This window comes from Neoarius graeffei, chromosome 4, assembly GCF_027579695.1.
Source record: "Neoarius graeffei isolate fNeoGra1 chromosome 4, fNeoGra1.pri, whole genome shotgun sequence".
Classification (NCBI taxonomy): domain Eukaryota; kingdom Metazoa; phylum Chordata; class Actinopteri; order Siluriformes; family Ariidae; genus Neoarius; species Neoarius graeffei.
Window position 1 is genome coordinate 109,943,293 of NC_083572.1, and position 21,872 is coordinate 109,965,164.

Here is a 21,872-nt window from a genome sequence, read left to right on the forward strand (position 1 = left end):
TTTTCCATTACAATTTATTCACTTTAAATCAATCATAATATAATATTGAGTCTGAGGCTTTGCAGTGCATCAGTACAGCAGGAATAGTGACAAGTCTCCATTTAGTTTTCAGTGGATTAACAGGAATTGTAGTGGCTCAGCACCACAGAAACAGTAGAAAAAAAGTCTCTTAACTCACAACCGCAGCTCTGTGCCACAATCTCCTGCCTGATATGATATTGCGTGTTGGACAGTGTGATACACACTCGTCACCTCTGCCGCAGTCACTTTGTCAGCTAGAGAGTCGTTTTTAGGTCGGAGGAAAGCATCCATAGATTTAGACGTTTTTTTCTGTTGCACACGTTTCTTGTGAGTCTCCGCGAGCCTGTGTCGTTTCACATCGTATTCCCCGCCATGTCCGACTGAGAAAGATGTTTTGCAAAGGTCACAAAAAGCCCTCTCGGTATCCCCCTCAACCCTTCAGCCACAAATATTCATTTTCCCACTCTTTCCTGTACATACACCTTCTCTTTTTAACTGGAGGTGGCGGTGCCTCACCTGCCATCTCCCCGGTACCTTTCTCCATTTTTTTAACCTGCGTCCCTCGTCACTGTCTGTGCACGTGAGTGCGGTGTCATGGCAACAACAAAAAGTTGACAACAACCAGTCAGTTGTGAGGGGTGTGTGTGTGTGGTTTTGTTCTACAGTCTATAGTGGCGACGGTGGTGTGCTGAAATGTCAAGTAATATTCGTTTGGCTGCCTGGGCGGCCCGGGGAGAGCGACATCCCCCTCAGCAAGCATCGATTATGCGGGACACGTTCTGAATTTGCGGGACGCATAAATTCGGCTTCAAATGCTGTACGCGCACGCGTTATGCGGGACAGGTGGTCACCCTACCTGGCAACCTGTAACTGAATCAGTGCAGCCTTCTGCATGAAGGAACTAAATCGAATGCGAGCAGAAAAAAAATAAAACAAGATTCTTAAGCAAACTCTTCCATCCTTACTTCTGACTTTGTTTTTATAAAATACATTTTAAATACAATTGTGAATTTCTCTGAAGTTTTCAAGCTGAACTCCTCTCATTCTTTAACCACTCATTGCCTTGTTCTTGAAGCGTTTGCTTCCATTTATTAGCATTTTTCTTGATAGCGGGGTGACGGTAATGCCCTTTATCTGTTTCTCTGTTTGAAGAAGTTAAAACAGTGCAAAAATTAACCATAATGAAGACAGATTAAAGTGCATACCACGGGTAAATTCAGGAGCAAGATCAATGTAATTCTCCTATTTTATATTAAACTTTGGTCAAATATCTGTCAGATTTTGCATTTTGTGCAATTTTTTTACCTTGCGCAATACCAGAAAAATTCAGTTGAAATCGAGCCATTTGAGGCAAATTGGTCCGCCTCTGAAAAAACTTGGCATTTGGGTTTCCCGGCAAACATTGATTTTCGTGACGTCACGTGTGGGACGCCTCCTTCTGAATCCTACGTCAGCACTGGTTTTTTTATGAGAAAACGACCGTATTATTTACATCCCCGGTGTTGTCTCCATCGTCTTCACTACTTGAATCATCAAATCCAAACAGATGAAGCCCCAATTCTGACATCTCATTACATTCTTCATCCAAAGGTGAAGTAACATTGCGCTCAGGTGACAATTCCATATTTCAATGCAAAATCGCTAGCTGCTAAACTTGGTCTACACAGGCTGTGCACTGAAACTGTGCAAGCTCTCGCAGCCTGCTGACGGTTACGCAGGTGACGTCACGAATCTGGCTCCAAACTCCCTTGGGATTTTTCCAGATGCGTTTTATTTTATTTTTTTCTGTTGTAGACAGACGGCCTTGTGCAAAATTACCCTTCTGGATGAGTGTGTAAAGGGACATTCATATTTAAAAAAAAAAAAAAAAAAAACACGAAATTGGTCCAGGATATGCACTTTAAGCTGCTTGCATGAAAGACGGTGTCCGTCTGACCCCGGCTGTAATTATCACGTGATGCGTGACGTCATGCACAGGGGGTCTATAAACCGTATGCATACCAACAGAAGGGGTATATAAAATAACTTGCAAAGCAGTAAATGAAACCGAGACTAGGAAAACAGCCAAGACATAATGGTGGATACGTAGTGAGGGACGCTTTTAGGAACTGAATTAAAAGCTCAGCGTCTAATTTTTGTGGCACTAGTTCGTAATATATGCTCATTCCAACTTGCCTGGTCAGGCGTGTCAGGGACATCTCCCACTTGCACGAATGCATGTTTCACTTTCCTTGGGCAATCGGGCAGCAATCGGGCAGTCCTTAATGTTGAGCCATGAGAGTTCAGCAGAAGGAAGTTAATAAGCATCCAGTGTCTAATATCCTTTACACATTCCTCAATTCTATTAAGCTGGTGTCTCTCATCTGGCTTTGCAGAAACATACAACGCCCATCCTGCAGCAGCTCCACTGGCTCCCAGTCAAGTTTTGAATTGAATTCAAAATCCTTCTGTTAACTTTCAAGGCCATCCACAACCTCGTTCCCCCACATCTGTCTGATCTCCTCCACGTTGCCACTCCCTCTCGTTCCCTCAGATCTTCTTCTTCCATCCACTTGACTGTCCCCTCCGCCCGTCTCACCACCATGGGGAGCAGAGCTTTCAGCTGCTCTGCTCCCCAGCTTTGGAACTCATTACCTCCCGAACTTAGAAATATCAACTCCCTTCCACATTTCAAATCCTCACTCAAAACACACCTGTTCAAACTTGCTTTTCAACTTTAATCACTGCACTGTCATTTTTAATTTTGAATTGTAACTTTTTTTTGTAATTTTAATGTGTATTTTATGGTTTGTCTTTCATTTTGTACGGTGTCCTTGGGTGCTAGAAAAGCGCCTTTAAATAAAATTTTATTATTATTAACTGTGTGTCATCAACATAACAGTGGAAATTAATACCATGCTTACGAATAATATCACCCAGAGGGAACATGTATAAAGAAAAAGCAGTGGACCCAAGACAGAACCTTGTGGAACACCAAACTTTACCTTAATATGCATAGAAAAATCACCATTTACATAAAACTGATAATGATCAGTTAAATAAGAGCTGAGCCAGGAGAGGGCCGTTCGCTTAACTCCCACAACATTTTCTAGTCTATCCAGAAGAATGGAATGATCCATGGTATCAGATGCTGCACTAAGGTCAAGCAACACAAGCAGCGAGACACACAGCCCTGATCAGACGCCAACAGTAGGTCGTTTACTACTTTAACCAGTGCTGTCTCTGTGCTATGATCAGGTCTAAATCCTGACTGATATATTTCATGGATGTTATTCCTATGTAAATATAACTGCTGTGCCACAGCTTTGTCTAGGATCTTGGAGATAAAAGGGTGGTTTGATATTGGCTGATAATTGGACAGCTGACAGGGATCAAGGTCAGGTTTTTTAATCAGGGGTTTGATAACTGCTAGTTTAACGGATTTGGGTACATGGCCAATCCTAAGAGAATAATTTATTATTTTTTTAGAAGCAGTTCAACTGCTTCCGGTATTCTCTGTCTGAAGAGTTGTGTAGGTATGGGATCTAGTACACAAGTTGAAGATTTTGATGAGGAAATTAGTGAAGTTAGTTCAGTTTCTCTAAGGGGGGGATTAAAACATTTTAATTGCTGATCTGATAGTTATATAGGTATCTAAAGGGTTGCTAATCAAATTTTCTGGCTTTAAATTAATAGTTTGAATTTTTTTGTCTGATTTTTCAGTTTTGTCATTGAAAAGATTCATGAAGTCATTGTCACTACACATTTCAGGTATGCATGTGTCTGTGGTGGTCTTTTTTTTGTTATAGTATCAAATAAGAATCTAGGATTATTTTTGTTCTCTTCTATGAGGGAGGAGAGATATGTTGATCCATTGGCATTAAGAGCTTTTCTATACTTCAGGAAGCTCTCCTTCCATGCTAATTTGAACGCTACCAATTTTGTTTGACCCCATTTACGTTCTAACTTTCGAGTGGTCTGTTTTAAAGTGGGAGTGTCATCACTATACCAGGGTGCTAATTTTTTCTCTCTAATCCTTTTTCTTTTAAGTGGAGCTACATTATCAAAGTATAGCAGAATGTTGACTAGCATTCAGCTATGCTGTGTATAGCATTCAGTTGCCTGATCAAGTTCTGTGGGGTCTGACAATGATCCGAGCAAAGTTGATAACTCTGGGAGATCATATATAAAGCTCTGTGCAGTAGTTGACGTGAATGTCCGTTTAATACAGTAGCGTGACGAGGTGCATATATTATTGCTCAGACATATTTTGAATAAGAGATAATGATCTGAGAGAACTTCAGACTGTGGAAGTGTGACCTATATTTTCTATGTTTAACCTGAATGTTAGTATTGGATCGAGAGTGTGACCACCATTATGAGTGGGTCCTATGACGTTCTGATTAACCCCTACTGGATCTAGAATGGACATGATGTTTTCAGAAGATCTTCTGGGTTATCAAAGTAAATATTAAAGTTTTGAACAACTAAAGCTTTTGTCTCAGGAAATGACCAGGTCTGAGATAAAATCCATAAATTCAGAATATGGCCCCGGGGGCCTGTAAACAATAACTAACAGAATTGACTGGGTAGACTTATTTTTTGAGGCTACATACATTATATTAGTATGAAGAACTTCAAATGTCTTACATTTATCTCATCTCATCTCATTATCTCTAGCCGCTTTATCCTGTTCTACAGGGTCGCAGGCAAGCTGGAGCCTATCCCAGCTGACTACGGGCGAAAGGCGGGGTACACCCTGGACAAGTCGCCAGGTCATCACAGGGCTGACACATAGACACAGACAACCATTCACACTCACATTCACACCTACGCTCAATTTAGAGTCACCAGTTAACCTAACCTGCATGTCTTTGGACTGTGGGGGAAACCGGAGCACCCGGAGGAAACCCACGCGGACACGGGGAGAACATGCAAACTCCGCACAGAAAGGCCCTCGCCGGCCACGGGGCTCGAACCCAGACCTTCTTGCTGTGAGGCGACAGCGCTAACCACTACACCATCGTGCCGCCCCGTATTACATTTATAACCAGGTTTTTGTGTTACACCTATATAATCATCATACATAAGCGTGACGCCTCCTCCTCTGCCAGTTAGATGAAGCTGGTGTATATAACTGTATCCAGGAGGACTCGCTTCATCCATGTTTCTGTTAAAGTACATTAAACTCCTGATCAGTAATAAGTTCATTAACTGTTAACAGAGTTGCTGTCTTGCACAGCGTTCTAACGTGACAACACATAAGACACGTTTTCCATTTTGAGTGAAGCACCCGCACTTTGGGCTCACCAGTTTTATTGAATGATTTCACCTGAAAACAATCTCATTAGGGTCACGTGGCGCAAACCTCCACTGGTAGCACATCAAAATCAAAAAAGAGGTGTCACCAATCAAACCAAAATGAAAATGGGAACATAAACTCAACACCCCCACTTGTTCACATTTTACAAAAATCCATATATTAAACATTTTCACAAGTTTTCACAATGTTCAAACAAAAAGTTTAAAGTCCATCAACTCATTTCATTATTCACCAAACATATAAGTATCAAAAGTAACCAACTTCAGCTTACTAGCTGGTTTTGTCATAACATCTGCCACCATTACATCAGTTGGACAGTATTCCAGGGTCATGTCATCATTCTGTAAAGTAGATCTGATAAAGTGATATTTAATGTCCTATATGTTTACATCTCTGCCTATGCACAGGGTTTTTGGCTAAGGCTATAGTACCTTGGTTGTCTTCGTAAATCAAACATCTGCACTCTTGTCCATCAAAATGTTTTAACAACTGCTTTAAGCAAAGACACTCCTGCAAGGTTGCGGCTAAAGCCATATACTCAGCCTCACAGGTAGAAAGTGCTACTGTGGGCTGTTTCTTGGTTTTCCACAAAACTACAGGCCCATTACAGTTTAAACTGATACAGTAACCTGTTGTGCTTTTATGATCAATATTGGCAGCCCAATTAGCATCACTATAAGCATAGATTGTGTTTTCACTTTCATGCTTTTTGAAACAAAATTCCTTGTTTTGAGTACCTTTCAGGTATCTTAACACGTTTGACTGTTGTCCACAGTTCAATAGTTGGTTTTGTGAAATATTGAGACAGTTTACTCACAACAAAACTCAAGTCAGGTCTTGTACAGGTTGCTAGGTAAATTAAGCTCCCAACTGCTTCTCTGTACTTTTTAACATCATCCATCAATTCTGCATCATCTCTGTAGTCAAGTCTCTGTTCACTAGGTGTAGTTCTTGGCTTACAGTTTGACATATCAAATCTCTCCAGTATTTTCTGTACGTACTTGCATTGAGACATCTTAACACAATCAGCAGACTGTTCAAAGTCAATACCTAAAAAATGTGTCAGGTCTTTCATTCTGAATTTGGACTTCAACATTTCCTTCACACACCTCAAAACATTGGCATCACTGGCCGCAATAATCAAGTCATCAACCCATATAATCATGTACACTTTGTCTTTTTCAGTTACTTTGCTATAGACACAATGATCGGCAGGATTTTGTACAAACTTCATTTCACACAAATAATCATGCAACATTTTATTCCAGTTGCGCCCTGACTGTTTCAGACCATACAGCGATTTCTCCAGTTTGCATACAAATTTGTCACCTTCCTTTGATCTAACTTCATAACCTTCTGGTTGTTCAATGTAGATTTCACATTCAATAGGTGCATGCAAGTAGGCCATTTTTACGTCCATCTGGTGGATAACTAGATTCTCTTCTGCTGCTTTCTGTGCTAATACACGGATACTGGTCATGTTAGCAGTAGGAGAGAAAGTCTCGTCATAGTTCACACCTTTCTTCTGACTAAAACCTTTGGCTACGAATCTCGCTTTGAATTTGTCTGTACCATCAGTGTTCTTTTTCAAGGCATAAACCCATTTACCTCCCACTACATTTTTGCCCTTGGGAAGGGTGGTCAAGGTAAACGTTACATTGTCTTGTAGTGATTGCATTTCTTCATCCATTGCATCAACCCATTGCTTCGCATTGACTGACGTAACTGCTTCTACATATATTTGAGGAACATTACACATAAGTCTGTAACAGTAATCAATGTTGGTCATATCTTCCTCAAAACCACAAACATAATCGCCATAATAATCAGGCTTTCGTCTCTCTCTCTGTCAGGGTATCATTTCTCAGCAGGTATGTCGTCTACCTCCCTAACTTCACACTCTGTCTTCATTTCAGCATCTTCATGTTTCTCACTTTTTGTAAATGCTTCCCGACTGTCAGGTGACTGTGATCTAATGGAAGGGATTGTCACAGGCCTTCTTACTTTTTGGACCTCATCTTCTACATCCAGTACTTCCTCATTCTTACTGACTGGAAACTCCACAAGTCTGTGTTTCTGTACTCTCTTGGTGTTGGGATAGTACACCATGTAGGCTGGACTGTTCTTGTCATATCCAACAAAAATTCCTCGCTCACATCTAGAGTCCAACTTTCCCTTGTGTTGCTTGTAAGCATAACATACTTGTCCAAATTTCTGCATTCTAGAAATGTTTGGCCGCCTGCCTGTTAACATGTAGTAAGGTGTTTGTTTTCTGCGACTATTAAAGCACCTATTCCTAACCACGGCAGCTGTCTGGACAGCGTAGGTCCACAGCATCTTAGGCAGCTTACTCTCAATGAGCATACATCTGGCCATATCAAAAAGTGTTCTCCAACTGCGTTCCGCTGTACCATTTTGGTGCGGAGAATATGGAGCGGAAGTCTCATGACGAATACCCATCTTGCACATTAATGCTTGATACTCTCTGCATGTGTACTCTGTGCCATTGTCGGATCTCATGCATTTTATTTTGCCATAGGGTGCTACATCAGCAATGAATTTCTCAGTAGCATGTACAGTGTCACTTTTGTTTTTCAAAAAGTAAACAAAAATTGCACTAGAGTAGTCATCAGTAAATGAAAGTGCATACCTGTGACCATCTTTAGATATAGGATCTATGGGACCGGCTAAGTCAGTGTGCACCATGTCCAGAGGTGCTTTAGCCCTCACATCTGGCCCCCTGTTCCTAGTTTGAACAAACTTCCCTTGAGTGCATACTTCACAATGTGGAACAGGTTTGTTACTCTCAGTTTTAATGTCCATCCCATCAATAACTTTTCTCAGCTTCATTACATCAGCATAATTACAATGACCAAGTATTTCATGCCCGCTCTGCAAATCAAGACTTTTCTTACAATGGTCATCATTACCCATGTCCTCAGATGTGTGCAAATAATAAAGCTTGTTGTGTACGTGTATTGGGAATTTTGTACCGTCTCTGTGCAGTAGAACATTTTTCTTCTCCTTGAAGATCACGGTGGCTCCGTTGGAAGTGGCAGCTTTCACGGAGAATATATCTTGTGGATAGGTTGGGATGTATAATGCACCCCTCAGTGTTGTTCGCAGGCTCCTACCCCCACTGTCGATCAGCCACACCTCCGCGTCACCTCTGCGCTTGGCGACTCCGTTGCACCTGGAGCCGTCAGCCAGCTCCACGCAATGTGTCCCGGTTTGGAAAGTGCTGTCGAACTTCTTGGAAAGTGCTGTCGAACTTCTTGAACTTTGCAATGTCGGTTATTATGTGTGACGTTGCCCCTGCATCCACCATCAGGCCCTCCTTCTTGACATCTCGCGCCAGTGTCTCCGCTTCGCTGATCCGGAATGCGTATGCATGTTCCCCAGTCTCCTCGGCTGCTTGTCGGGCGTTATCTCGCTGCTTGTTTCGTCTGCAGTTTGCACTATTGTGCGTGCCGTTTTTGCAGTGATTGCACCACTGCCTCCGCGAACAGGATCTCGCTATGTGTCCATTTGCACCACATTTGTAACACACAATGTCTGTGTTACCACTGTCCTTTGCCCTGGCGGGAGCACGCTTTGTACCAAACTGTGCTCTTGCCTTCATGACATTGTCCTCCGAAACAGTTGCACGCATGTTCTCTACATCCTCATAGCTTCGGAGCTTGGTCTTGAACTCAGCAAAAGTCATTTTGTCTTCGGTCTGGGTGATGTGTACAGCAAATGGCTTAAATGTCTCTGATAGGCCTTTCAGCACCATTGCTATCAACAGTCCATCACTGAGGGTTTCCCCTGCATTTCTCAGGGCGGTAATTGCAGTCTCTGCTCTGATCACGTAATCAGTCACATTCTCAGTGAGCGACTTCTGCAGTGACGTCAACTCTGTATACAAGTTTATTATCCTTGGCTTTCCTTTGCCAGCATAGTACTCACGGAGGATTTTCAGTGCCTCGCGCCCATTATCCGCCGCGTCTCGCATCACTAGCGACAGGCTCTTGTCATCCAAAAACTGAATGAGTTCCACGTAGGCCTCAGCGTTTTTACTCTCGTCCTCCTCGTCGCTCTTATTGGGTTCTTTCAGGATGGTGTCTTTTAATCCTTGTAACCGCAAATGTCCCAAAAACTTCGTTTCCCACAGCTCATAATTCTTCTCGTCACCATCAAACACGAGTCTTGCCCAACGGCTTGTTGACGTCCTGTCTATTTTCGCCATTCTTCAGTCTTCCATTTCCGGTGCACGCAGTAACGTCGCGACTTTCACCAGGCCACACCCAAAAGTCAAAAAGCATTATGAGGCTCTGGGCCCATAACCTGTTAAGAGTTGCTGTCTTGCACAGCGTTCTAACGTGACAACACACAAGACACATTTTCCATTTTGAGCGAAGCACCCGCACTTTGGGCTCACCAGTTTTATTGAATGATTTCACCTGAAAACAATGTCATTAGGGTCACGTGGCGCAAACCTCCACTGGTAGCGCATCAAAATAAAAAAAGAGGTGTCACCAATTAAACCAAAATGAAAATGGGAACATAAACTCAACATTAACAGTTAGCACTTTATACATGAGAGATCTGACATTTAATAGCCCCACCTTTAGATCAAAGGTGCTGGCAGCAGCTGTATGATTTTTAATTTTATATTGATTAGGTTACTGGAACAAACTCTGAGTATTTCTACTTTTTTCTTGAGCTCGAGGAACAGACACAGTCTCGATGTAGTGGACCCTAAGTGATGACTCTGTGCAGCTAGCAGACAGCCGGTTTAGCCTGTTCGTCTGCTCCCTGGCCTTGGCTCTGGATTGTCAGAAGTTAACTAGACCTGTTCTGAGACTAATGAGCTGTGGTGCAAGAAATGAGAGCAGCACCTTCCCGAGTGGGATGGATACCGTCCCACCCTAACAGGTCAGCAGTGCCCTCAAAACTACTCCAATTATCTATGAAGCCCACATTGTTTTCAGAGCACCACCTGGACAACCAGCAGTTCAGCAACCATAACCTTCTGTAAGCTACGGTATATCGCCTCGCCATGCTGCATTGGGATGGGGCCAGAGCATACTACAGCATCGGACGTTGCCTTCGCTAATTTAAACACCTCTACAAAGTGACTCTTAGTGACCTCAGACTAACGAAGGTGTATATCATTAGCTCCTACATGGATAACTATCTTTGAGAACCTGTGCTTGCCTAGGACCCTAAGATTACCTGCTATGTCTGGCACCCTGGCTCCTGGTATACGCCTGACTAAAGCTGCTGGTGCCCCTGAAGGCCTAGCTAATTTCATGTGCCATATGATGGTCTCCTATAATGGTTTCTCAGTGGGTGCATCACCTGAGGAGAGCGAACCTGTTCGACACATGAAGAGGAGAGGAGTGGTGCTCCCATGGGTGAGCTTCAGTGGTAGCTTTGGCTCTGCGATTATGGCACAGAGTCGTCACCCATTCGCCCTGCTGTGAGGGCTCTAATGCCAGAGTTGGGGGATTGCTAACTCCACCTCGGGCATCCAGACTTTCCTCTACAGAAACTACACTGTTCTCATTCTCACTAACCCTCTTTAGAGTCTGAATATGCACCTCTAAAGCTGCAATCTTCTCTGTCAGAGAACTAACTAATCTACATTTGTCTCAAATAAAGCTTAACGAGGGAGTAAGAATGACTCAACATCCTGCACTCAACACACTGAACAAGTTGAATATTCGTCATGATGAATGATTTACGAACCTTCGTTGAAGATTGGTTGATATGAAGGCAGATCCGATGTAGATGGTTTCCACTTGCGGTCTTGGGATGGGGAAAAAAGGCGTTCTTTGAGAGAAGTGAAAATGTGGCAGAAAGGAAAGTGAAAAATACAACAAAAATAAAACGATAGTGGAAGACTATTGATGAAAGGTTGTAGTTTAAACGCCAACAAAAAAAGACTCAGGGCAAACAATCTGTAAACAGGAATTACGTCACAGGAAACTGTGTCTCCGTTAGGAAGACTGTGTAGACGTTATACTGAGACGTGTAGGTATCGCAGTGAGACCTGTAGGTGTTCAAAAGAACAACATGGGCATTATACTAATGTGTTACAGTGAAATGTGTAGGTGTTATACTGACACACATTGTTACACTGGCGTGTAAGTCTTGGACATTTAGGCATCATAATGAAACATGTAGGCATTATTGTGAGACATAGATATTATAGTAAGATATGGAGGCGTTATAGGGAGATATATACGTGTGTGTGTGTGTGTGTGTGTATATATATATATATACACACACACACACAATATACACACATTTTATATATATATATATATATATATATATACACACACACATATATATAAAATCTCATTATCTCTAGCCGCTTTATCCTGTTCTACAGGGTCGCAGGCAAGCTGGAGCCTATCCCAGCTGACTACGGGCGAAAGGCGGGGTACACCCTGGACAAGTCGCCAGGTCATCACAGGGCTGACACATAGACACAGACAACCATTCACATTCACACCTACGGTCAATTTAGAGTCACCAGGTAACCTAACCTGCATGTCTTTGGACTGTGGGGGAAACCGGAGCACCCGGAGGAAACCCACGCGGACACGGGGAGAACATGCAAACTCCACACAGAAAGGCCCTCGCCGGCCCCGGGGCTCGAACCCAGGACCTTCTTGCTGTGAGGCGACAGCGCTAACCACTACACCACCGTGCCGCCTATATATATATATATATATATATATATATATCTCATCTCATCTCGTTATCTCTAGCCGCTTTATCCTTCTACAGGGTCGCAGGCAAGCTGGAGCCTATCCCAGCTGACTATGGGCGAAAGGCAGGGTACACCCTGGACAAGTTGCCAGGTCATCACAGGGCTGACACATAGACACAGACAACCATTCACACTCACATTCACACCTACGCTCAATTTAGAGTCACCAGTTAACCTAACCTGCATGTCTTTGGACTGTGGGGGAAACCGGAGCACCCGGAGGAAACCCACGCGGACACGGGGAGAACATGCACACTCCGCACAGAAAGGCCCTCGCCGGCCCCGGGGCTCGAACCCAGGACCTTCTTGCTGTGAGGCAACAGCGCTAACCACTACACCACCATGCCGCCTATATATGTGTGTATATATATGTATGTGTGTGTGTATATAATATATAAAATGTATATGTACATGTCATTATACTGAGCCATGTAGGTGTTATTGTGAGCGGTTTAGTCATTATACTGAGATGACTAATGAGCTGTTCGGCATTAAATGAGCCATGTAGGCATTGTGAGATGTATAGGCATCATCATGAGGGATGTAGGTGTGATAATGAGGTGTGTAGGTGTTATCATAAGTGTAGGCATGATGGTGAGCCATACAGTAGAGCCCTGCACTCCCACGGGAGTCCCGCGGGACCCGACACAAAGCAGTGCGGCGCGGGACAAATTTTGAAAGCTCATTGCAGGCGGGAGGGGGAGTGCACAATGTGGGAGCGGGCGGGAGAGGTGATGAGCTGCAGTCCCGCTAACTAAAAACGTGTTTAAAATAAAATTTATTAATTTATTAATTTATGTCTATCATATATAATTTGTGCTGGATATTTTGCATTAATAAAAACATTTTAAGATGCCTAAATTTGCGGATGTGGTCTAATCTCGCGTACGTTTCTGATTCCTTTCTGCTCTTTCGTGTTTGAGATCTCCGATCATGGCAGAAGAGCAGAGCTCCTCTAGTGAAGCTCACAGTGCTTCAGAAGTAAGTGCTGCTTTAAAAAGAGGTACATTTACCGTTAAAAAGTCAAGAGTCCTGAAATCAGACATTGGGAAGTCGAATAACGCTAACGTCTGCATCATGCGGGATTTGCGGGCGGGAGCGGGACAAAATATGGCAGGCGCGGGCGGGACTGAAAATCATAATTCTTTGCGGTAGCAGGACTGCACAATGCGGGAGCGGACGGGAGTGGGACTGAAAATTCTGTCCCACGCAGACCTCTACCATACAGGCTTTATATTGGCACATGTAGGGGTTCGAGTGAGACGCGTCAGTGTTAATGTGTCAAGGTGAGACATGGTGTTGTTATTCTGACAGGTGTCGGTGTTATAGTGAGACATGTAAGCATTATAGTGATGTATAGTAGGCCTTATAGTGAGACGTGTAGGTGTTATTGTGACAAGTGTTATAGCGAGGCATGTAGGCGTGATGCTGAAACGTGTAAGCGCTAGAGCAAGACGTGTAAGCACTATAGCGAGATGTGTAGGCGTGATCCTGAGGCATGTAGGCGCTATAGTGAGGCGTGTAGGTGTGATACTGAGCCATGTAGGCGCTATAGCGAGACATGGAAACTCGCTATAGCGAGTTTCCGTTTCCGGTTGAGAGTATGTCGTGCGCGTTCTGGCTGCCGCTTCTCACCAGAGCTTTTTTTATTTTATTTTTTCTATTTTCAATTTTTTTTTCTGTGTGTTTGTGTAGTTTGAGTGTTTTGTCCGCCGGTTGTGGTGTAGCTCCAGACCCAGTTTTGGGCGTCGGTTCCCTCCAGGCCTTGGTTTGCTGTGGGTGATGCCTGTGCTCCCAGTTATGGACTGCAGTGAGCCTGTTGCTCATTTTACATCATGGTTTTCCAGCGCTTTGTGCTTTAATGCTTGGCGTGATGTTCCGAGCGATGTTGCTCGGTGGCGTCGCAGCGGCTGTGCAGGCGGTCTGGAACACACCAGCGCTCTGCGTGGCGGAGCTTCTGTGCTCGCTTTGTGGATCCATGGCGTGGTGTTGAGCGATGTTGCTGACGGCGTCACGGCAGCGGTGCTGGAGATGTGGGACTCGTTTTCGTGCACCTTTTGGTGGGACTGTGGCTGCTACACCACGGGAATTACATCCTGACCCCTACTCAGTGGACTTTTTACTTTTTTTATTTATTTGTCTATAATTGTAAAGCGTCCTTGGGTTTCTTGAAAGGCGCTATTTAAATTTAACATTATTATTATTATTATTATTATGTAGGTGTGATACTGTGACATGTCGGCGCTATAGCGAGGTGTGTCGGCCTGATAGTGTGACGTGTAAGCACTATACTGTGACGTAGGTGTGATACTGTGACGTGTAGGTGCTATAGCGAGACGTGGAGGCGCTATAGCAAGACATATAGGCGTGATACTGTGACGTGTAAGCACTATAATGAGGCGTGTAGGCGCTATAGTGAGACATGCAGACGTGTTGATCCGTCTTTGCGAGGTGTAGTGTGATCTTTGCCAGGCTCGTCCGTCTGATCCTGTGACAGTCCCTGCCTCATTGGCTTTGTAGTTGTTGTGGATAAGTGTCTGTGTTCTTTAATGTAATAGAGGGAGGTGATCATGGCAGCCAGATTCGGAGCACCTGGGATGCGCGCTTCTGCAGCTTTAGAGCACGGGTCTACATTGCGTTCTCTCTCTCTCTCTCTCTGTCTGTCTGTCTGTCTGTCTGTCTGTCTGTCTCTCTCTCGGACTGACTCCTGCCGGCAATGACATGTTTTGCTTTGTTTGGTTTTTTTTGGTAATAAATATTTAGACTCCCCCATTTGTAGCTGTGTCCTTTCCTTACTTTGTCATGACCTCGGAGCAGGGTCGTGACAATCCTCTTCCACTGAGCAGTGTATTTTTAGTTCCAGAGCTCAGGAGGTCAATACTGAGATCAGTTTGTCAAACGCCTCTTCAACTGCTGCAGTCAGATTTACAGCACTGCAGTCATCATGAACAGTTTTACACCCAAGACTCAATCAGTGAACAGTTTATAACTTCAACAAAACAGACTTCCTGTTAAAACTGTCATGATTTTCCTGGTGACACAGTTGTACTTTGTGACTCTACAGGACACTGTTATAGAAGTGAGTTATTTATAATCACACTGTCTGTTATCACCCAGATGAGGATGGGTTCCCTTTTGAGTCCGGTTCCTCTCAAAATTTTTCCTCACCACCGTCACCTCAGACTTGATCATTAGGGATAAATTTATAAATTCATATGATGATAGTAGTGAAGGTTTATATTAATGCGCTCAGTTCTAATGTGTTATTGTTTTCATAGTAATGGTTCATTCACAGGGACGTGTACAACAATTTGAAATGATTGGAGAATCACACTAATCCGTCTTGTGTTCTCACCCCCCCCTTTTTTAAAACCCCTTGCCTGTTTACATCCCTGTTTAGAATAAAAAGCAGAAGAATGGCGAAGATCTGCACCGAGCGCTCGTACCCGTCTCATCAACGGCTCTCGGTCCAGGCCTCGAATGATGAACTGGACCAAATTGATAATGGCACCAGCAGGTTGGACGTCTCCTTGACTCTCACTGTTCTCTCTCACATGCAGACGTTTTATTACAACACCACCAACGTAGCATCCTAATGACCATGCACCTGTTCCTGATTAGAGCTTAATCACAGCGCAGACATTTATATAAGGACTCTGAGTAACACACAGACTTTGTGAAAGCCTTGTATTTTGTGTCTCTTTTCTGGTTTTGACCCTGTTTGTGTTTTTGGACTGTGAGTATTGTATCTCGCTGATATCCTGTCTGGGCCTCACTCCACCACTGCCTGGTTTTCCACTCGTTTTGGATCTGTTTACTGTGCGTTTTCAGTAAAACCCTTCCTGCACTTACATCCATCTATCGCCCTTGCACGACACAAACGGTCACCTATCCATCGACCGAGTGGCTAATAAAACTGTTTTAACTCATCTCGTCATCTCTAGCCGCTTTATCCTGTTCTACAGGGTCGCAGGCAAGCTGGAGCCTATCCCAGCTGACTACGGGCGAAAGGCGGGGTACACCCTGGACAAGTCGCCAGGTCATCACAGGGCTGACACATAGACACAGACAACCATTCACACTCACATTCACACCTACGCTCAATTTAGAGTCACCAGTTAACCTAACCTGCATGTCTTTGGACTGTGGGGGAAACCGGAGCACCCGGAGGAAACCCACGCGGACACGAGGAGAACATGCAAACTCCACACAGAAAGGCCCTCGCCGCCCACGGGGCTCAAACCCGGACCTTCTTGCTGTGAGGCGACAGCACTAACCACTACACCACCGTGCCACCCTACTGTTTTAACTCATTTTATATAAAACTGTCGTGAATATTTTGTGTAAAATGTATGAGTAAATAATCCTACTTTTTTTTTTTTAAAGCAAATTAAAAACAAGTGCTGGATTTAAAAACCCATCTATCTTATGGAAATAAAGATTGAAATTTCATTGTCTGGTGGTTGTGTTTTGAGATGCGTTGCCTTGCACTTATGATCAAGTTCCCTGTGGTGATAGACGGATATCATTCGTATGTACGGACATTGTACTGTCTCAAAAGCCATCAAAAATCAGGTTGATGCTTTATCGTATTAAGTATGATGCTCCATGATTCGGGTAGACGGGTGAAAATGGAGTTGTCTAGAAATGAGGATGCAGACACCCACTTTTGCATCACGCTCCCATCGTGTGACCCTTTTCCAGAAGAAAAACGCATAAATCACACAACCAAAAAAACCCTGGACAGGCCACGCCCACAAGATATAAGCAACATGAGTGACTTTAACCTTCTAGTATGAACGACGTTTTCACAATATTTTCATAAACCACCGTCACTTTGTCCTCCATGTTCACATCTGGGACACAGCTTGTAACTTGATTGGTAGGAAGGTTTAAAAAAAAAAAAACCCTGAAAACTGGTGCTGAAAATGACAGGACCAGTAAAAGTGGGGTGTTTAACATTGGTGTTTGTTCATCTATATGTCTCAGGACACACTCGATATGCGACGATACGGTCTCTGATATGAACAGGGTGATGTCCAGTCAGCTCCAGGAGTCTCGCAGGAGCTCATTCACAGGGACGGGGGCCATGGCCAGGTAACTAACACACACACACACACACCCCGATGACTTATTCGGGCTGTCTGATTACTTTCACAACACACATTCAAATGTTCAATTATGTAAAGACTGCATTTTTAATATTTGCATATTTAATGAATATTTAATGACTTCCACTTTACTATATATGCTCATTACATCAGACTGACAACTCTACGATTGACCGTGCCTTGCAAAAGTATTCATCCCCCTTGGTATTTGTCCTGTTTTATCACATTACAAGCTGGAATTAAAATGGATTTTTGGAGGGTTGGCGGCATTTGATTTACACATCATGCCTACCACTTTAAAGGTGCAATTTTTTTTTTAATTGTGACAAACAATAATTAAGATGGGGACCCAGAAATCTGGAGTGTACATAAGTATTTACCCCCTTTGTATGAAACCCCTAAATAAGAGCTGGTCCAACCAATTCACTTCATAAGTTACATAATTAGTTGATTAAGATCCACCTGTGTGCAATCAAAGTGCTACATGATCTGTCACATGATGTCTGTATAAATCAGCCTGTTCTGGAAGGACCCTGACTCTGCAACACTACTAAGCAAGCAACATGAAAACCAAGGAGCCTCCAAACAGGTCAGAGACAAAGTTGTGGAGAAGTATAGATCAGGGTTGGGTTCTAAAAAATATCCCAAACTTTGAATATCCCACGGCACTCCTTTAAATCCATTATAGCAAAATGGAAAGAATATAACACCACTACAAACCTGACAAGAGAGGCCCCGCCCACCAAAACTCTCAGACCGGGCAAGCAGGGCATTAATCAGAGATGCAACAAAGACATCAAAGATAACACTGAAGGAGCTGCAAAGATCCACAGCGGAGATGGGTGAATCTATCCATAGGGCCACTTTAAGCTGTATGCTCCACAGAGTGGGTGGGGCTTAAAGGAAGAGTGGCCAGAAAAGTCTTTTCTTAAAGAAAAAAAATAATAAGAAAACACGTTTGGAGTTTGCCCAACAGCATGTGGCAGACTCCCCAAACATATGGAAGATGAGTTTCTGGTCAAATGAGACTAAAATTGATCTTTTTGGCCATCATGGGAAACGCCATGTGTGGCAGAAACCCAACACCTTGAGAACACCATTCCTACAGTGAAGCATGGTGGTGGCAGCATCATGCTGTGGGGATGTTTTTCATCTGCAGGGACAGGAAAGCTGGTCAGGACTGAAGGAAAGATGGATGGCACTAAATACAGGGCAATTCTGGAGGAAAACCTGTCTGAGTCAGCCGGAGGTTTGAGACTGGGACGAAGGTTCACGTTCCAGCAGGACAATGACCCTAAACATACTGCTAAAGCTACACTGGAGTGGTTTAAAGGGAAACATTTAAATGTCTTGGAATGGCCGAATCAAAGCCCAGACCTCAATCCAATTGAGAATCTGTGGCATAACTTGAAGATTGCTGTACACCAACGCAACCCATCTAATGTGTAGGAGTTGGAGCAGTTTTGCCTTGAGGAATGGGCAAAAATCCCAGTGGCTAGATGTGCTAAGCTAATAGAGACACACCCCAAGAGACTTGCAGCTGTAAGTGTAGTAAAAGGTGGCTCTACAAAGTATTGACTTTGGGGGGTGAATACCTATGCACACTCCAGATTTCTGTTTTTCATCTTATTGTTTGTCTCACAATAAAAAAAAAATGCAAATTTTAAAGTGGTAGACATGTTGTGTAAATCAAATGGTGCTAACCCTCCAAAAATCCATTTTAATTCCAGCTTGTAATGCGACAAAACAGGACAAACACCAAGGGGGATGAATACTTTTGCAAGACACCTGTATGTGAGAACTTTTGCAGATGACCCACAACATTAAATGTAACTGTAAAAGGATAAAAAAAAAAATAAAGGTATGGCATGTCATTCTTTAATAAATTAACAAATGGTAAATGTTGGCTGTGGTGTAAGAGGAATAAAACACTTCAGGATGTGCTGTTACAGTAACACTAACTCGCTTCTTCACGCCACGTGGTCACTATTATTATTAATATTTTGATGTAATGTCTACAAAACAAGGCTTGGACATTGTACGAGGTGTGTATTTGATGCAGAAGAGAAACCTACACACGATATCGAGAGAACTCATTGGTGTCTGACCTCTCCCGCTGTCCCAGGCTGTCCCACTTCCTGTTTATGCTGAGGAACTGGGCGTCCCACAGGCTGCAGCCTGCGGTTGAAAGGCCCGACTCCTTCCTGGAGCGATTCCGGGGTCCTGAACTCAACCTCTCCAGCTACAGCAGCAATCCCCGCTCCTCATTAGGCCACACCGAGCAGCCTGACAAGAGGAAGTAAGTCATGGTGTCGCTTCCGCAGGTCAAATAATAAATCAAGACGAGTAAATACAGTCTAGTGTGAAGTCACGTGACCTGAGTTGGGGGGGGAAAAAAGAAAAACGGGGACTTGATTCATCCCTGTGCAGGACGATGGAGTTTAAACACGATCCACTTCAGCTTTCTTTATCACAGGGATTATTAGACTATTAGTTAGAATTATAAACCGTAGCAGCAGTAGTTTTATAGTTTTAATCTCAGCAAAGATTTCATTAGAAATAACACTGAATGATTCTTTCCTCTGAAGTCACTGGCCACTCGCACTTTACAATATGAACAACTGCAACAACACAGACGAGTAAGTATTACACTGCATTTATAACCTTTTAACACCGTTTATTTATGAACCTTCAGCAGTTTTAGTGGTTAGTTAGCAGTAGCCTGGCTAGAAATGGATTAGTAACAGAGGTGTTTCTGCAGTTTCGAATACAGCATAAATGTGTAAAAGAAGTAGTGACTCTTAAAATTTGTTAATTATATACAGTTGTGTTCAAAATAATAGCAGTGTGTTTAAAAACGTGAGTAAAGCTCAAAATCCTTATAATAGTTTTTATTTCCATGCATTGGGAACAATGTGCATTATATTCTACATCAAAACATGAAGAAAAATGTATCAATATTTTAATTACTTTACAGAAAATGAAGAAAAATGAACATTGGGCTGTTCAAAAAAATAGCAGTGTCTGCATTTTTCATTACAAACTCCAAATATTTACTGTATAAACTGAAAAAAAACCCTAAGGATTTCGTATTCCTGTGAATCACTAAACTAATATTTAGTTGTATAACCACGGTTTCTGACAACTTCTGGCACCTGTGAACAGGTATTCCAGCCCAGGATGATTTGACAACATCCCACAATTCCTCTGCATTTCTTGGTTTTGCCTCAGAAACAGCATTTTTGATGTCACCCCACAAGTTTTCTATCGGATTAAGGTCCGGGGATTGGGCTGGCCACTCCATAGCTTTCATTTTGTTGGTCTTGAACCCTGATGCTGCTCGCTTACTGGTGTGTTTGGGGTCGTTGTCTTGTCGAAACACCCGTTTCAAGGGCATTTCCTCTTCAGCATAAGGCAACATGACCTCCTCAAGTATTTTGATATATGCAAACTGATCCATGATCCCTGGTATGCGATAAATGGGCCCGACACCACAGTAAGAGAAACATCCCCATATCATGATGCTTGCACCACCATGCTTCACTGTCTTCAGAGTGTACTGTGGCTTGAATTCAGTGTTTGGGGGTCGTCTGAAAAACTGTCTGCGGCTCTTGGACCCAAAAAGAACAATTTTACTTTCATCAGTCCACAAAATGTTTTTCCATTTCTCTTTAGGCCAGTCGATGTGTTCTTTGGCAAATTGTATCCTCTTCAGCACGCCTTTTTTTTTTTTTAACAGTGGAACTTTGCGGGAGCTTCTTGCCGATAGATTAGCTTCACACAGGCACCTTCTAATTGTCACAGTACTCACAGGTAACTTCAGACCGTCTTTGATCACCCTGGAGCTGATCATTGGCTGAGTCTTTGCCATTCTGGCTATTCTTCGATCCATTCGAATGGTAGTCTTCTGTTTTCTTCCACGTCTCTCTGGCTTTGCTGTCCATTTTAGCTGAGCAGCCCATCATTTTCTGCACTTCTTTACAGTATACGTTTTACCTCTCCAATCAACGTTTTAATCAAAGCACGCTGTTCTTCTGAACAATGTCTGGAACGACCCATGTTTCTCATGTTTTCAGAGAGAAATGGATGTACAACATGTGCTGGCTTCATCCTTAAATTAGGGCCACCTGACTGACATCTGTTTTTTCACAGAATGAATGATCTCACTAATTAAACTCCACACTGCTATTATTTTGAACACGTCCCTTTCACTTAATTATTCGATTACACAGACTCAGGAGCATGCATATCATGAATGTTGGGTCTGTTGGTTTTCTATGACTCTACTATACCTACTGGTAAATTATTTGCCATGTAGTAATATAATTTCCACCAAAAACAGTGATTGATCTGGTTAGTCGTGTTGGACTGCTATTATTTTGAACACAAGTGTACCTGGGGCTGTATTCTTACATGTCTAAACTCTAAATTTCTGCTCCTAATACGGTGTTCCAGAGAGATTTCCAAGAGGGCGGGGTGCCAATGATTATCACAGGCAATTTTGCATGCATCACTACAGACAAAGAATCTACGTATCATGCAAAATTAGCCATGTAGTGTAGTGGTGTCGTGGTTAGCACTGTCGCCTCACAGCAAGAAGGGTCTGGGTTTGAGCCTGGTGGCTGACGGGCCTTTTTGTGCGGAGTTTGCATGTTCTCCTCTGGGTGCTCCG

At 43.2% G+C, this 21,872-nt stretch overlaps 1 protein-coding gene across 3 annotated transcripts in view; it reads left to right on the forward strand.

The window, feature by feature from the left end:
* Window positions 1-21,872, forward strand: part of cnga3a (cyclic nucleotide gated channel subunit alpha 3a) — a 50,426-nt gene that overhangs the window by 19,360 nt on the left and 9,194 nt on the right. For 2 of the 3 annotated variants that reach the window (XM_060920167.1, XM_060920166.1), the window contains exons 2-4: window positions 15,490-15,606; window positions 17,079-17,186; window positions 19,326-19,499. In XM_060920167.1, coding sequence (XP_060776150.1) covers window positions 15,506-15,606; window positions 17,079-17,186; window positions 19,326-19,499 — 383 coding nt within the window. In that variant the 5' untranslated portion in view covers window positions 15,490-15,505. Of the gene's footprint in view, window positions 1-15,489; window positions 15,607-17,078; window positions 17,187-19,325; window positions 19,500-19,788; window positions 19,840-21,872 lie in introns of all 3 variants that reach the window. The other variant, XM_060920168.1, reaches the window with a different exon arrangement.